The sequence below is a fragment of the Lepidochelys olivacea genome (genome assembly GCF_965140295.1).
Source record: "Lepidochelys olivacea isolate rLepOli2 genome assembly, chromosome: 15".
NCBI classification, from domain to species: domain Eukaryota; kingdom Metazoa; phylum Chordata; order Testudines; family Cheloniidae; genus Lepidochelys; species Lepidochelys olivacea.
In genome coordinates, this window is record NC_140425.1 from 10,076,910 (window position 1) to 10,095,928 (window position 19,019).

General features: G+C 38.9%; 1 protein-coding gene across 2 annotated transcripts in view; it reads right to left on the minus strand.

Annotated features, from left to right (window-relative positions):
* MED13L (mediator complex subunit 13L) overlaps positions 1 to 19,019 on the minus strand; it is a 462,169-nt gene that overhangs the window by 213,330 nt on the left and 229,820 nt on the right. For both annotated transcript variants that reach the window (XM_084649484.1, XM_084649483.1), the window contains exon 4: positions 16,744 to 16,827. In XM_084649484.1, coding sequence (XP_084505610.1) covers positions 16,744 to 16,827 — 84 coding nt within the window. The remainder of the gene's footprint in view (positions 1 to 16,743; positions 16,828 to 19,019) is intronic.

Consider the following 19,019-nt stretch of genomic DNA (forward strand, 5'->3'; position numbering starts at 1 on the left):
TGCCCCTTCCTCTCCCAATCACTGCCCAGGAGGCTGTGGCTGCAAGAAAAGCCCCTGGTGGCCCCATGTGGCCACGGTGGTGGCATTTGAGAAATGCTGTTCTATGCGATACTCAGTTTAGTCATGAAATGGTCCATCTCTGGCTCAATGGTTCATTATTAAAAGGAAGAGCATAGCTTTATTTATTTATATTACTAATACCACATGGAAGGATTGTTTATATGGTCTTATTTAACTCTAATTTATGAGACAGCCAATGTTTATTCTGAGTTCCCTATCTTCTAAACTAGCAGCAATTAATATTTAGTACTAAAAGACTAGCCACCTTAACATAGTGTGTTATTAGTATCTTGAATCTGTAAATCAAATCAGCCAAAGCACTAAAAGCACTCAAATGATACAGTAATTCAGTGTTCACATCACCTTTAGAAATGGCTCACTTTACTTCAGGCAACTAATTGCAGGCATTTACATCTTCCACAACTTATTTTATTTAACGTTGATCAGGCTATGGCTGATTTTGATTATATGCTTAAATAATTCTCTAAGCAAGCAACCTGATGATGCAGGATACACCTGATACTACTATGATGTGCAAAAAGTTATTTTCAAGTATTTTAAATGACCTGTTTTATCTTTTACATGTGTTAGCATGCAGAGCTGCTAGCAGAGATGGACAGGTATTACAGATGTCCCCAGCCCAGTATCAGCAGTGACACCTTGAGTGACTCCATCTGTGCAGTGAACCTGCACATAAACAGAAGGTAGTATGTAGAGTATGGAGACAGCGACTGCCTGCTGCAGCCTCCCACACTTAGCCCTGGTCTTCACTATAGGGTTAGGTCAAATTTAGCCACGTTAGGTCTATTTTAAAGTGAATGCATCTACACAACCAACCCCATTCCGTCGACCTAAAGGGCTCTTAAAATCGACTTCTGTACTCCTCCCCGGCAAGGGGAGTAGCGCTAAAATCGACCTTGCTGGGTCAAACTTGGGGTACTGCAGACACAATTCAATGGTATTGGCCTCCGGGAGCTATCTCAAAGTGCTCCAATGTGACCGCTCTGGACAGCACTTTGAATTTCGATGCACTAGCCAGGTACACAGGAAAAGCCCAGGGAAATTTTGAATTTCATTTCCTGTTTGGTTGATGTGACACGCTCAGAATTGCAAACGAGCTCCAGCATGGACTGAAAGGGAGACACTGGATCTGATTGATGTATGGGAAGAAGAATCTGTGCAGGCCGAACTACGATCAAAAAAAAGAAATGCTAATATATATGCCAAAATCGCACAGGGCATGGTGGAGAGAGGCTATAACAGGGACACACAGCAGTGCTGCGTGAAAGTTAAGGAGCTCAGGCAAGCCTACCAAAAGACAAAGGAGGCAAACAGTCACTCCGGATCAGAGCCCCATGCATGCCGCTTCTATGATCAGCTGCATGGCACCACTACTCCACCACTGTCCATGGACACCTGCAAGGGGGGAGTCTCACACAACAGGGAGGAGGATTTTGTGGATGAGGAGGAGGACAATGCGCAGCAGGCAAGCAGTGAATTTTTTCTCCCCAGCAGCCAGGACCTTTTCATCACCCTGGAGCCAATATCCTCCCAAGGCAGGATCCCCGACCCTGAAGCCGGAGAAGGCACCTCTGGTGAGTGCACATTTGTAACTACACTACAGGGGTTAAAAGTGATTGTGTTTAATGTTTGATTTGCCCTGAAGAATTGGGATGCATTTGCGGCCAGTACAGCTACTGGAAAAGTCTGTTAACGTGTCTGGGGATGGAGTGGGAATCCTCCAGGGACATCTCCATGAAGCAGAAGGTTTCTGGGGAGGGCTGCCTTATTTCATCCTCCATGATAGGACACATTACCACGCCAAGCCAGTAGCAAGCAGTCTGGAATCACTGCAGCACAAAGCATAGCAGTGAATGGTCCTGGGTTTTGGTCACATTCAAGCCATATTCGGTCTTTATCTTTCTGTGTTAGCCTCAGGAGAGATATATCATCCATGGTCACCTGGTTGAAACAGGGGAATTTTTGTAAGGGAACAGTAAAAGGACCCCGTTCATGCTGGGTTGTTTGCTCCTAACTAAAAGGGATCATCCCTAAGAATAGCCATGCGGCAGGGGGAGGGGTGAAGGGATCATCCCAGAGAATAGCCACAAAAGCTTATGGTCCAGTACGTCTATTAGTCTATAAGGTGCCACAGGACTATTTGCCGCTTTTACAGATCCAGACTAACACGGCTACCCCTCTGATACCTGACACCATGCAAGGCACTGCATTAGACATATGGAGTGGAAATCCATCAACCTCATGAAGAAACTTGCATAAGTACAGTCAAAGAGAAACTGCAGAGCTTCAGTTCATTTGCAAATTTCACACCATCAGCTCAGGATTAAACAAAGACTGTGACTGGCTCACCAACTACAAAAGCAGTTTCTCCACCCTTGGTGTTCACAACTCAACTGCCAGAAGAGGGCCTCATCCTCCCTGATGGAACTAACCTCGTTATCCCTAGCCTGATTCTTGCTTGCATATTTATACCTGCCTCTGGAAATTTCCACTACATGCATCTGAAGAAGTGGGTATTCACCCACAAAAGCTTATGCTCCAATACGTCTGTTCGTCTATAAGGTGCCACAGGACTCTTTGCCGCTTTTACAGATCCAGACTAACACGGCTACCCCTCTGATACTTGTGGTTCTTTGAGATGTGTCCCTCTATGGGTGTTCCACTACCTATCCTCCTTTCCCTCTACTTGGAGTTATCTTCTATACAGCTTTGCAGTAAAGAAGAAACTGAGTGGTTCACCCCCCAGCACTATATAACCATGGTGCGACCCACAGGACTGAGTAGGAAGCATGCGTGGGCCAAATTTTTGGCACTGCTATGTGAAATCTCCAGTCAAAGGCACAAGGGACGCTAGCACATCTGGAGTGCAGCACCCATAGGGACACCACTCTCAGAAAAACAAATATTTTCTGTTTTTTTCAGTTTGCATACTTGGTATATATGATAGCAATTTTGTGTATATTCTATTTCAATTTGTGTTTCCCCTGTATAGTCAGTCGATTTCTCCTGTTACTTGTGTGGATCTTTCACAGAAGAAACGGGGAGAGAAAATAATTGTTATAACTAGGAAAACTTGGTTGTTAAACTACAAGATTTGGCAGGGAATATTCAAGAATCTACTGACACTACTTTTAACTCATGTTTTGCAAATTACTTCGTTTCAAGTTTAACAACAAAACCCTGCCAAACCAGAAAGGGCAGTAGATAAGTAAACCCTGGGAATAAAATGATGTTATGTATCTATCTCAATAATCAGAAAGTAGGCTGTAGGACTAACAAACATTGTTCCTAGAGGATAAATTTATGTAACATCTATCTATTAATATTTTCAGATTTAAATGAATTCAGTTGTTGCCTTCCAATGCTTGGTGAAAGTTGTCACACAACAATAGCGGCATCAGCTTTTAAGTGTTCAAAACTTCAAGGACTTCTAAACATTTACAAACACCCTTAAGTCAATTAATTAATTAATTGATACAGTATGTGATAACACTATGCTTGACAGGATGTGCAACTGGGAGTCCTGACAAATCTAATTAATGGCACATAAGGGGAACTTAGCTTATCCTTTATATACTGTGCCAACAATGAGCGTGTAATGAGAAAAGGAGCTTAAACATTACTGGGACTTCACTAATAGGTCACAAAGTCCTGGTTAACCCAACCATCATATATAATGATTTAAGTTCAGATGTTTGACATGTTTGTATCAAGAAACCATTTAAAATATGGACATTCGTGTTGAAATAACCATGTAAAAGAAAAAAATTAGTCAAGCAACACAATGAAATAAAAAAGACTATGGATCCATAGAATAGCTATAGAAATTTATAACAATGCCTTCTTTTAAACGACTATTTAAATATCCTAGATAAGTTTTGAGATAATTATTTTATGTTTTAAATGGTTTCATTTATTAAAATGTTCATATTTTTACAATAATTTTAATACTTGTGTTTATGGTCTATGCATACTATGGCCTATGCATAAGGGTAAACAATTATATATAAATTATATATATATGATTGGCTATAAATGGCTGTATATTTTCTACGTACAAGCATTACTGGTGTCACTGAATAAAAACACACAATTATGAGAGACTGTTTAAAAACAATCCAAAAAATCAAAGGAAATGTGTCATGTTTATTTAGATTGTGGGAAATACAAAAAGGTGCCTATCCAAACACAATAGAACTTCTGACATATATTAAAAATACAAATCAACAAGAGTAAAAGCAGTCACTTCCCCCACATAGAAATGTGTGAGAACGACAGTCCATTCTAGACACTGATCGCAGCTCAAAATACACCCACCCCAACATTCAGTTCCCTCTTGCCTCTACAAAACCGTGGAAAAGAGATGGGATTTACAGAATGCCCTATAGATGGATTTAGACCGTTTCAGAACAAGGCACCTCACGTAAAACAATCTGCCAGCAGCTCCTTTTCTATTAAACCAACTCCATTAAACTTGAATACCTCCACTGACTTGAGATGCAGCAGTACGGCACAGAGAAAAGAGGCAGTCTCTCAAACAGCCATACCCTAAAACCATTTTGGACTTTGTAGGTCAAAATCGGCACCTTAAACTCCCCTCAGAAATCTACAGGTAACCCCATCGCACATCATGATGCAAAAAAGAAATTCCATTTAACAATTAAGTCACCAGCTTCCAAGTTTAAGATGTAGCATCATGCAGAATGTATTGCAATAGTCTAGTATCAAAGTTACAAATGCACAAATTATATTAGCAAAGCTCACATCCAAAATCTCATATCCATTAGCCAATGGAGGAGGTGGGGGAAGTGTCCTGGTCATTGCTGCTGCAATCTCTAACAGCAGCAAGGATCCAAAAGTATGCCCAAGATCACTAAATTGAGTAAGAAATAGTAGGTTTTGTGCCCATCCTGTAACCCTCATTTCTGTTTTATCTGAACTGAGCTTTAGCCAGCTGACACTTGTGGATCAGATAAAATGGAAATATACAGCACATTGAAAACACTGCATCTCTATGCCATCTTACCCCATATACGCAAACAAGATGGGCAACAAAATAGGAAGAACCCTAGAGGTCAAAGAGCAATTTCTCCAAAGTACTCTTAAGACTAGACAGATTTTTCAACTACACTTTTTTTTTTCCTCCTCCAGAAAACACTAATTAATTGAAACCAAAAATTTTGTTAAGGTTTCTCAGATCCAAGATGGAATTTTTGGTCAAAAACAAAGGGACAGGGAGAGAGACCTACCCCAGAATAGCCAACAGACCAGAAGCAATCACCTGGAATTGGAGGCTGGGGCCTCTCACAACCCAGATGAGTGCTCTAACCATCAGGCTACAGAGTCAGTCTTTTTTTCTCTCGATGTCTTTATTAGAGCTGTTCCACTTTATATAAACAATTAAATACTGGGCTAAATAGAAAGGAAGACTGACTCTATAGTCCAATGGTCAGGGTACTCACCTAGGCTGTGGGAGAATCTAGACTCAAGTCCCTGCTCAAGTCCCTGATTAAGAGCTTTTCTGAGATGGGTCTCTCTCTCTCTCCCCCTGCCATGTTTTTTTTTTTCATAAAAAAATTCTAAAGATCTAGTTCTAGATGTGGAATAAAAACAAATGTTAAAACTTTGAAATTTTGCACAAAACTGAACTTTTGTTTTCTGCCCAGCACTACTTCAGACCTCTTTGAAAGACAGGATCAAACCCATTGAATGGAAGTACTCTTATACTTTTGCTAAGGTTAACAACAGACTCATCACCCTGTGCCCAATGGTATTAAAGGCCGTTGATAGATTCAACAATATCACCAGACACTTGATCAGCAGGAGAAGATCTTCTACAAAAGCAACAGGTGCAGTCTCTGTGCTGTACTCAGATCTGTAGCCAGGTTGGCAAGGATAAAGGAGATCTGAGGCATCTTGATACTATTGGAGTTGTCTTCCCATAATCTTCTCAACACTCTTAACCAAAAATGGAAGATAAAAGACTAGGTGATAGATGTTCTCAATCTGACCAACTAATAAATAATAATAATATTTTAAGCAATGGCGTCAAAATAGCTTCCTTTACAGATGAAAGCACCATGTGAGGCAGGCACTGACAATTTCTGCCAACAGTAGATTTAGTTCTTCCCCCTCTCTCCCACCAGCCTTCACCAGTCAGTCAGAATCCAGATCTAGTCACAGGCTGTGGCACAAAGTATTTCCAACATTTCTAGGACCTCAATGAGAGTCATTACTGGTTACTCCAACATAATTTCACTTGCTTCAGTTGTTGCAGGCCATTCAATAAATCACAGTAACCTGTGTAGATCAAACAAGGGAAAAGGGATCCTAGGGGTCATTGTAGCAACAGCTGAGCACAAAAGATCAGTCCTACTCACTCAGATGTCGACATGGCAGTATAGGTATCTGAAAGTATACTAATGAAAATGCTATATAAAAGATAGATATGATGATTATCTTTTGAAGATAAGTCTATACGGATGTTTATGTTACTAGTATTGATACCATATCCAAGCTTTGTTTAAGTTTAATACATCAAATGCACCTGGATAGGTCTTGGGGGTTTGGGGTTGGTTTGTTCTTTCTTTTTGTTTTTTAAATAAATGGAAGTACTATAGTAGGGTTTCTTTGCTATGTTAATATTTTTGAAACAACCATTTTTCATTTAACTAACAAGAAAAGATACTTTTCAGAAAGCAAATCTTTTTGGATTTAATCAACCATTTAAATCAGAAAAAATATTAATATTACAAATTTAAATATTTGCATCCATATTCCATCATGATTTTTTGCACAAAAATCCTATCTACTTCAACTGGAGTTCTATACAGAGATTTCTGAGACTTAATGTGAACAGAGCAACCAAAGACTATTGATTAGCTGGATCTGAAATTGTTAAAAGATTGTGGGGGAAAATACCTATTAACTAATAAAGAGTATTTCCAAATAATCTGAAGAGAACTTCCTTTCACCACAGTAAATATGTCAATATCTACGACATCCGCTTTTGCTGATGTCAAAGTCTGATGTCACTTATATTTTGTTTTATTTCTTATGTCAAAATATTAAATGCTGACTGCATTCTTCTAGCCACATTATCCAATATTCCAGAGGAATGAATCTGCTCAGCAGTGCCTGAAACACTTCCCTTCAGGCTTCCCCGCCTATTATGTGCAACCAGTCGGAAAGTCCTTCCTCTTTCAATGTGACATAAGATCACAAAATGTGTTGCTGCTGCTTCTGCTACAAGAGTTGCAATTCATGATCCAATAGTGCAGAGAACAAACTGTATTCTCTTGGGTATAGTGTAGGCTTTCAAGCAAAGCAAACTATATACAGAATAAGCACTGAAATAGGAGAATTGCTGAGGCCTGAATAAATATAAACCTTTAGCTATCCGGGGACACAAGGAAGAGCAGAAGACATATAACACTGATAATTTCAATCACGAAGCTGACAATTTAAAAATAGGGTTCTGTTTATAGGATTTTTTAAAATTAAGACAACGTACATTCACATAAAACTGCTAGTCTAAATCATTTTTTAAAAATACACTATTCAAATAAAACAGGTTTGAGTTAACTGTCATCACTGTTTATAATGCTCAATGTCTGCAAATAATAACTTCTTACTGTTGTCAATTTTGTCTTTGTCTATTTGGCAAACAATTACATTTTTTCTGTATTTCTAATGGAACTGTAGATTATTGCTCTCAACATAAACTTTATAGTTCAATAAATAATATGTATTATCCAAAGCATGTTCCCTTTCAGTTCAAAATGAGTTTTAAGGAAGGCCAAGTCTTGGGTCTAAACTATCTGAAAGTGTGGCTTTACATGAAAAATTGGTATTTTAAGTAAATGCCAATGTTCAAATTCCAAATTAAATTAATCACGGTGACAGTAATTAAAAAACAAAACATTTTAAATAAAAAACAAACCTTAACAGCATGCATTAGACATTATAAAACCAATTTGGTTTTTATTTTTTCTTTGTTTTTTTCTACTGTCTCACAGTTTTCTAAGCCATCTAGAATTACAAAATGACACAAGATCACAGTAAACAGAACAACTTGATCAAACAGCACGTTACATATTCTAGTTCTCTTTCCATTTATATTCTGTTGGGGGAGAACAGACTTTTGAACTTATAACTGTATAGACTCTGATTCTGCTACTTGGTGTACACAGACCTGCAACTGTGCTGAGACTTCAATCTGGGGTCCCCTCAGACATCTTCTAGTATTAAGGTCACGGAGCAGAGCATGGATTCAAATTATTACTACAGCATTATGCTGGTTAGGAGTCCTGAATAGTTAGAAGATCAAAGTAAATAGGGAAGTTATATAATTAATTTCCAGGGAGCTGTCTAAAGGGTAGTAAAAAAGGGAATTTTAAAAAAAGAGCCCTTCACCTTTAGCCCATTAGAGTTTACGAAGTTAAAACCACAGAGTAAGCCTATGCTGGGTACTGTAGCAGCCATTCAGAGTGGCAGCTAAATTTGTTGAAAATAAGCCTCAAGAGGGACCTAGCTTTTCAGAATCCCAAACCTCAAAGTTAACAAAACATCTGGCTGGGAACATAGTCTCCTTCTAAACCTAAATACAGAACCATAATTTTGTGAAGAAAAAAAATCCATGATTTAAACATTCTGATTCTCTCTCAGTATTACAGGATATTTCTGTCACATTTGTTTTCACGATCCAGGAATGGCAGGGATTAAAATAAACATTTCTTCAGATTTAAAATGACTGATTTTAAAATTACATTAATTTTTCCCCTCCGCCCAGTCCTTTTACCCATAATTGGCCTGCATTAGACAAACGTAAAAATCCAGATCATGTCCACGAAGACATGTTCCTGCAATACTGAAGATTTAGCTCTTTCACATAGTTGTACTTTTAACAAACTTTCAAAATTCAATGCAATTTTAAGTGGATAATCATTTTTGTTCGCTCTTTTTGTACAAGGAAATGTCAACAGTTTTTTGCAGTTTCTGTCTCACATTTCACATTGGCCATTTTTAAAAAGTCAATATTTGCCAACAGTTGCCAACCTGTGGTACCTGAGCTATCAAAATATTTCCCTATACTTGAACTAGGAAATAACTGTGCTATCTCAAGTACTGTGGAGTGATAATCTGATTAAAAACTGACTTTTCAATGGTGGCCCCTATATATGAAGAAACAGAAATTCTGATCCACTGACTGGCCTTCTACATCTCTGAACGGTATTTGTAATTGATTAAATACTCCTTTCTTCATAAATGACAAACAGAAGAACCAATTAGTCTACAGATTTTTCCCCATCTCTTTCAGTTTCTCTATCTTCTCTACTATCTTCTGACCTCAGACAATACTTCTATGACTGCCCAGAATGGGACAATAAAATATTTAACCTTGGGCCCTCTTCAATACAGTATCCACCAGGCTGTGTTACACACTCTCCCTTTTGCTCCCTTTTCAGAAATTCTCACTAGAGAAAATTAGGGCTGTCAATTAATCACAGTTAACTCAAGCAATTAACTCAAAACAAATTAACTCAATTAAAAAAAATGTGATTAATTGTAGTTTTCATCATACTGTTACATTTAAGTTAGTATTACATTAGTTTATTATAATTTCAATTACAACACAGAATAAAAAGTGTACAGTGCTCACTTTATATTATTTTTATAACAAATATTTGACTGTAAAAAAGATAAACAAAAGAAATAGTATTTTTCAATTCACCTCATACAAGTACTGTAGTGCAATCTCCTTATTGTGAAAATGCAATTTATAAATGTGGATTTATAGGCTCTAAAGTTTTACATAGTTTTGGAGTGCAGTTATGTAAAAAACAAGTAATTCTATGTTTGTAAATTGCACTTTCACAATAGATTGTACTACAGTACTTGTAGGAGATGAATTGAAAAATACTATTTCATTTGTTTATCTTTTGTGCAGTGCAAATATTTGTAACCGAAAATAATTATATAAAGTGAACACTGTACACTTTGTATTCTGTGTTGTAACTGAAATCAATATACAGTAAAAGCTGTGTTATCCAGCACTTTACCAACTGGAAAGCTCTAGAAACCGGCATTTCTGATATCCATTAAAAGTTTGGTTGGCACGGGGCCGACAGGCTCCTTACCTACAGCCAATGGGAGCTGTGAGGGTGGCATCTGCAGGAGGAGGCAGTGCAGAGGCCATAGAACCTCCCCAACATAATTCCTAGGGTATCTTTGAGAAAAACATCCAGTCTTGATTTAAAAATTGCCAGTGATGGAGAATCCACCACAGTCCTTGGTAAATTGTTCCAATCGTCAATTACTCTCACTGTTTAAAATTGAAGCCTGATTTCCAGTCTAAATTTGCCCAGCCTCAACTTCCAGCCATTGGTTTCCCATATACCTTCCTCTGATAGATTAAAGAGCACATTATTAAATACTTATTCCCCATGTAGGTACTTATAGACTGTAATGAAGTCAACCGTTAACCTTCTCTTTGTTAAGCTAAATAGATTGAGCTTCTTGAGGCTATCGCTGTAAGGCAGGTTTTCTAATCCTTTAATCATTTTCATGGCTCTTTTCTGAACCCTTTCCAATTTATCAACATCTTTCTTGAATAGTGGACATCAGAACTAGATATTGTACTCCAGCAGCGGTTGTACCAGCACCAAAATCAGAGCTAAAATAACCTCTCCATTCCTACTTGAGATTCCCCCGTTTATGCATCAAGGAGCACATCAGCTCTTTTGGCCACAGTGTCACATAGGGAGCTCACGTTCTGATGATTATTCACCATAACCCCCAAACCTTTTTAGAGTCAAGGTGTCCCAAGATAGAGACCCCCATTGTGTAAGTATGGCCTACATTATTTGTTCCTAGATGTATATATTTACATGTAGTCATTTTCAAAGGCGCATTATTTGCTTGCACACAGTTAACCAAGTGATCCAGATCACTCTAAATCAGTGACCTGTCCTCTTCATTATTTAATACTCCCCCCAAGTTTTGTGTTATCTGCAGACTTTATCAGTGGTGATTTTATATTTTCTTCAAGGTAATTCAGAAAAATAATAAATAGTATAGGGGCAAGAACCAATCCCTTAAGGGCCCCACTAGAAACACACCCACTCAATAATTATTCCCCATTTACAATTAAATTTTGAGACCAATCAATTAGCCAGATTTTAATCCATTTAATGTGTGCTATGTTAATTTTATATCATTCTAGTTTTTTAATCAAAAAGTCACATGGTACCAAGCCAAATGCCTTACTGAAGGCTAAGTATGTTAATTCAACACTATTACCTTTATCAACCAAATTTGTAATCTCATCAAAAAAAGATATCAAGTTGGTTTGACAGGATCTATTTCCAGAAACCCATGTTGATTGGCATTAATTATATTACCATCCTTTAATTCTTTATTAATTGAGTCCCATATCAGCCACTCCATTATCTTACCCAGGATCGATGTCCGACTGACAGGCCTATGGTTACCCACGCCATCCCATTTACCCTTTTAAAATATTAGCATAGCATTCGCTTTTTTTATAGAAACATATATACGTACGGCAGGAAAGGACCTCGAAAAGTCACCAAGTCCAGCCTCCTTGTAAAAACCTAAACTTAAACCCTGACCATCCCTAACAGTTGTTTATTCAACGGGTTCTTAAAAACCTACTATAGGGATTCCACAATCTCCTTTGGAAGCCTATTCCTGAACTTATCTACCCTTAGAGTTAGAAAGTTTTGCCTAATATCTAACCTAAATCTCCCTTGCTGCAGACTAAACACATTACTTTTTGTCATACCTTAAGTGAACATGGAGAACAATTGATCATAGTCCTCTTTATAACAGCCCTTAACATATCTGAAGACTGTTACCCTCATAAGTCCTCTTTTCTCAAAACTAAACATGCCCAGTTTTTTTAACCTTTCCTCATACGTCAGATTTTCTACTGTGCCCAGAACTGGACACAGTACTCCAGTTGAGGTCTCACACATGCCGAGTAGAGTGGGAGAATTACCCCCTGTGTTTTACATACAACACTCCTATTAATACATCCCAGAATATTACACTTGTTTGCAACAGCATCATATTGTTGAGTCATATTCAGTTTGTGATCCTGCTATAACCTCCATGTCTTTTTAGTAGTACTGCTGCTCAGCCATTTATTTCTCGTTTTGTAGTTGTGCATTTGATTTTTCTTTCCTAAGTGCAATATTTGGCACTTATGTTTACTGAATTTCATCTTGTTGATTTCAGACCAAGTCTCCAAATTGTCAAGGTCATTTTGAATTCTAATACTGTCCTCCAAAGTGCTTGGAACCCTTCCCAGCATGGTGTCATCCTTAATTTTATAAGCATATTCTCCACTTCATTATCCAAGTCATTAATGAAAATATTTTATAGTACCAGTCCCAGAGTGATCCCTGAAGGATCCCACTAGATATACCCTCCTAGTGTGACAGCGAACCATTGATAACTTCTTTTTCAATACAGTCTTTCAACCAGTTGTGCACCCACCTTACAGTAATTACATCTAGACCACATTTCCCTAGTTTGCTTATGAGAATGTCATGTGCAGCTGTGTAAGAAGCCTTACTAAAATCAAGCTATATCATGTCTACTGCTTCCCCATTAACCACGAGGCCAGTAATCATCCCAAAGGAAATTAGGTTGGTTTGGCATGATTTGTTCTTGACAAATCCATGTAAGCTATTCCTTATAACTCTTATTATCCTCTAGGTACTTACAAAATGATTGTTTAATAATTTGTTCCAGTATCTTTCCAGGTATTGACTGGTTTATAATTCCCTGGGTCCTCTTTGTCCCCCTTCTTCCAGACTTCTGGAACTTCCCCAGTGTTCCAAGACTTATTGACAATCAACATTAATGGTCCAGCAAGCTCCTTTATCAGCTTTTTTAAAACTCTTGTATGCAAGTTATACAGACCTGCTGATTTTAAAATGTTTAACTTTAATAGCTAATGTTCTGCTGTTTAATACCTGAGATACTACTGGAATGGAAAAAGTGTTATCATATGATATGACTACATCATCTGTTTTTTCCCCAAAAAACAGAACAAAAATATTTATTTGCCTGTATGTGCCTTTTCTGCATTATTATTGATAATTCCACCGTTTACATCTAGTAATGGACCAATACTACTGTTAAGACTCTTTTTGCTCCTAATATTCTTTAAAACCGTCTTACTGTCCTTAACTCAGCCAGCAACAGATTTTTCCTTGGGTCCCTCTGCTTCCCTTATCAATTTTCTACAGTTCCTAGCTTCTGATTTATATTCATCATTACCAACTTCCCCTTCCTTACATTTGTTAAATCGCATCAGTTTTTAACCAACTTCCTCCTTGATTTTGGCTTTTGGGGGGTATAGTAAAGTGCACTTAAACAATTCCCAATTACCATTCACATTTTATGATTTAATTCTTTATCCCAGCTGATTTGGCTCATAATTGTTTTCAGCTTTGTGAAACTGACCCTTTTAAAGCACCAAGTATGATCTGGACTTAATTCTGTTTGGACATTATAAATGTGATCAAGTCATGATCCCTTGTTTCTAAGCTACCATAAATTTTTAGTTCTGTGATCTATTCCTCCTTGTCAAGACAAGGTCTAATATAGAATACCCCATGTTGGATGCAATATTTATGAGTTTTTTTCAGACAGAAAGAAATACGTTATGGGAAAAACAAAAGGGACACAACGTCTGCAAACTTTCTTCTCAAAAAGTAAAGGAGTACTTGTGGCACCTTAGAGACTAACCAATTGATTTGAGCATAAACTTTCGTGAGCTACAGCTCACTTCATCGGATCCATACTGTGGAAAGTGTAGAAGATCTTTTTATACACATAAAGCATGAAAAAATACCTCCTCCCACCCCACTCTCCTGCTGGTAATAGCTTATCTAAAGTGACCACTCTCCTTACAATGTATATGATAATCAAGGTGGGCCATTTCCAGCACAAATCCAGGGTTTAACAAGAACATCTGGGGGGGGGGGGGGGAAGTGGGGGGGTGTGTTAGGAAAAAACAAGGGGAAATAGGTTACCTTGCATAATGACTTAGCCACTCCCAGTCTCTATTCAAGCCTAAGTTAATTGTATCCAATTTGCAAATGAATTCCAATTCAACAGTTTCTTGCTGGAGTCTGGATTTGAAGTTTTTTTGTTGTGATATTGCAACTTTCATGTCTGTAATCACGTGACCAGAGAGATTGAGGTGTCCTCCGGCTGGTTTATGAATGTTATAATTCTTGACATCTGATTTGTGTCCATTTATTCTTTTACGTAGAGACTGTCCAGTTTGACCAATGTACATGGCAGAGGGGCATTGCTGGCACATGATGGCATATATCACATTGGTGGATGTGCAGGTGAACGAGCCTCTGATAGTGTGGCTGATGTTATTATGGCTGATGTTATTATATTATGATGCCCTGTGATGGTGTCCCCTGAATAGACATGTGGGCACAGTTGGCAACAGGCTTTGTTGCAAGGATAGGTTCCTGGGTTACTGGTTCTGTTGTGTGGTATGTGGTTGCTGTTGAGTATTTGCTTCAGGTTGGGGGGCTGTCTGTAGGCAAGGACTGGCCTGTCTCCCAACATTTGTGAGAGTGTTGGGTCATCCTTCAGGATAGGTTGTAGATCCTTAATAATGTGTTGGAGGGGTTTTAGTTGGGGGCTGAAGGTGACGGCTAGTGGCGTTCTGTTATTTTCTTTGTTAGGCCTGTCCTGTAGTAGGTGACTTCTGGGAACTCTTCTGGCTCTGGTATTATAGTTGTAAGAATGCTTGATAGAGATCTTGTAGGTGTTTGTCTCTGTCTGAGGGGTTGGAGCAAATGTGGTTGTATCGCAGAGCTTGGTTGTAGACGATGGATTGTGTGGTGTGGTCTGGGTGAAAGCTGGAGGCATGTAGGTAGGAATAGCGGTCAGTAGGTTTCCGATATAGGGTGGTGTTTATGTGACCATCGTTTATTAGCACTGCAGTGTCCAGGAAGTGGAATCTCTTGTGTGGACTGGACCAAGCTGAGGTTGATGGTGGGATGGGACCCACTATCAACCTCAGGAACCTATCCTTGCAACAAAGCCCGTTGCCAACTGTGCCCACATATCTATTCAGGGGACACCATCATAGGGCCTAATAACATCAGCCACACTATCAGAGGCTCGTTCACCTGCACATCCATCAATGTGATATATGCCATCATGTGCCAGCAATGCCCCTCTGCCATGTACATTGGTCAAACTGGACAGTCTCTACATAAAAGAATAAATGGACACAAATCAGATGTCAAGAATTATAACATTCATAAACCAGCCGGAGAACACTTCAATCTTTCTGGTCACGCGATTACAGACATGAAAGTTGTGATATTACAACAAAAAAACTTCAAATCCAGACTCCAGCGAGAAACTGTTGAATTGGAATTCATTTGTAAATTGGATACAATTAACTTAGGCTTGAATAGAGACTGGGAGTGGCTAAATCATTATGCAAGGTAACCTATTTCCCCTTGTTTTTTCCTACTCCCCCCTCCCCCAGATGTTCTTGTTAAAACCTGGATTTGTGCTGGAAATGGCCCACCTTGATTATCATACACATTGTAAGGAGAAAGAAAAGGAGTACTTGTGGCACCTTAGAGACTAACCAATTTATTTGAGCATAAGCTTTTGTGAGCTACAGCTCACTTCATCAGATTCATACTGATGCATCCGATGAAGTGAGCTGTAGCTCACAAAAGTTTATGCTCAAATAAATTGGTTAGTCTCTAAGGTGCCACAAGTACTCCTTTTCTTTTTGCGAATACAGACTAACAGGGCTGTTACTCTGAATCCAAATACTGTGCTTCTCTCTGTTCAGACAGAAATTCACAAGCCACAACAACAACAAAATGTTTTCATTTTAGGAAAGTAGATAAATATATTTTTAATTATTGTGCTAATCTTACAAGATGGTACAAAACACTATTGTTTTAAACTACCTTGTTAACATACTGTCCTTTGCAAAAACATCCAGCTGCAATAATATGCTGTAATCAGAATGTAAAAGATCACTGGTTGCAAAGCAATACTGTAAGAGGGTAAAATACCTTGAACAAACTAACAAAACAAATATATCATGTGCAACAAATTAATCATACATTTCTGGTAAAGCCTTGCCAATTGGCTTTTGCATGAAAACCATGTGGAAATCAAATCTTGAAGTAGTTACAAAAGCTACAATTCTTCAAAGCAGATACACTTAAAAATCTATACCTTACTTCATCACTGTAAATTTGGGATTAGAGTAAATCTTTGGAAACAATACCTGTTCATGGCTATCTAAAATCTACTTTATAACAGGCAACAAAATTCAGAGCCTGTTACAGAGAAAATCTGTGGAAATGAAAGATTATATAAACATCACCTTCCAGCCCAAATTAGCAGAACTAACATGACCTCAAAATCTATTAAAATATTGCCATGCATTACTGCAGCTACTTGAAAGAAAAAAAAGCTTCTTTTACCAAAAAAAGAGATTGCGGGCAGAGCAAAGGGAAGGAACCACAACCTAAAGAAAATGAGCAAACTATCGGAACTTGAACAATAACACTGACGTTATTCCAGAGACCTCATAGTACTTGCTATAAGGCATTCCCTTACCTTTTGTTAACAGGCTTCTCGTCCGTCTCATAAGGCCTGATGAACCATTTTCCAATCCTTATGAAGTTTTTATCCATCAGGCATCTACAAAATAATTAAAACATCAATTACTTATTACAATTTAAATGTTAATTCAGTAAATTCGTAAGACATTAAATTCAATTCAAGTTCTTAGCATTCACCTTCAAAGCTCTCCACAGCTCTGCCCCTTCCAATTTACCTGCTTCGGTCTCTACATATCACAATCTACCTCCTTTGTGTCACCAGTAATGCCAGTCTTGATTCTGTATTTAACTGCTTCTACACTCCCTGAACTGATCCACCATCCTCTTCTTGAAGCCCCTCTTGTACCATAATGCTTATAAGACTAACTTCATAGAAAGTCAGAGTCAGAGATAGCTGATATTTACAGAAAACGTTATATGATTATATCCCTCTCCCACTTCCTTTTTATATTACTTCTCTCATTAAACTGTAAATTCTTCAGGGTAGGGACTGTGCCTTCCCACATGTTTGGAATGTGCTTATCACAGTGTGAACACTAATGGAATACAAATAAATAGTGATGACAATTTACTAATGCATCAGTTTTCCTTCACATGACTCATGTTATTATGAATTATGGTTCTGAAACTTATGATGACGTATCACTCATGAATTTAAAAGCAAATGATATTTATTGTCTAATATACAATATTGTTAGTTGCTACCAATATTTACATTTCTAACAATATAATAATTACTGTTTTGACCAATGTGCATGGCCGAAACAATGGGTCTCTCTCAACAAGACACTCTTTCTTTCCACAATGGCAGGTTTCTTCAGGAATTTTCCTAGCTCACTAAAGTAAGAACAGTTCCCTGAATTACCTGCTTTTCTCTGCTCACAACAGATGCACACTATCTCCCTATAGAATCCACAGACTGAGGCTCTTAAAGCTCAATGTAGGAAGCATGCAGTGCTCTCTAACAAATTAGAACAGTGGTCCCCAAACATTTGGCCTCACACCCCCCCTTACCCCTATACGCCCTGCCTCCCACCCAAGCTGGGACAAGAGCAGGGCTGTGGCTCTGGGAGTTGGGGATGTGGACAGGGATAAGGGGGCTGAGGCTGGGGCCAAAGTTGGGGGCGGGGTCTGGGAGCAGAGCTGAGGCTGGCAGCTGGGACTCCAGGCGCAGAGCCCCAGGTGCAGGGCTAGCAGCTGGGACTGGGAGGGGCAGCCGGGGCTAGGAGCGGAGCCCTATGGGGGCTGGCCCGGGCCCAAGCCACGTCCCCCTGAACGTTCTTCCATGCCCTCCTAGGGGGTCACATCCCACAGTTTAGGGACCTCTGAATTAGAAGGTTGGGAGTTCTTAGGGAACAGATCAGACAAAGGCGTGAAATCCAGGAAAAGGGGTGGGTCCCAGAGCCCAAGCAGGAACATCTTCACTGCTATTTTTACCCCTGTAGCGCAAGCCCAAGTCTGTTGACCCAGGCTCTGAGATTTGCTGCTTCAGGTTTGGTTTGGTTGTTTTTTGCAGTGTAGATGTACCCTAAGGGACTATAATACAGTACAGTTGAAACCATGCCAGTAACAACGGTTTCTTATTAGCACAGTTTTCCCAATCGGTGTGTATATGTTTTCTTCTTCCTCCTCCTCCTCGGAACCCTGCTAATTTATCACCATGTCCCTAGGAGTCTATGCAGCTTTATTATACTGTTCAAACACGGTTTGCAGGGGGAAGAAACAAAGTCCCTCGACACATTGGCCAAAGGAAATGTGATAGAAATCTGCTATCAATATTTATTTTTAAAGGAAGAAAACATATCTTTTCAGGTGAGATCTGAAAAATGGTTATGCCTTTTCAGAAGAGATTTGTCTAAACACAACTGTTGCTAGCAGAGTTTAAACTACAGTATGGAGAAGGCTTAAGGACAAGAGAAGTTTTGAGAACAAATATGACTCTCCCAACCTCCAAGCAAGAAGCAGATGGGTTTCCCCAATTCACTCCATAGCTAACCCATGTTTTATTTGCTAGATGGAAAATCTGGTCTTATACTCTCCTTCACTTTAAGTTTTTCACTAATTTTCTTCTACAATGGTGGCTAAAGAGTACCCAAACTACATATTACTCCTGGGGAATTCTGTGCCCCTGTGGCGGCATGGAATTAATATCTTCTGCAGATTTCTTGGCTCCCCCACAGCAAAATGGGGTAGCCAAGAAATCTGTGGGGAACACACGCCCCTTTCCCGTCAGCCCAGGTGCATCTGCTGGGAGCAGCGGGCAGCAGGGAG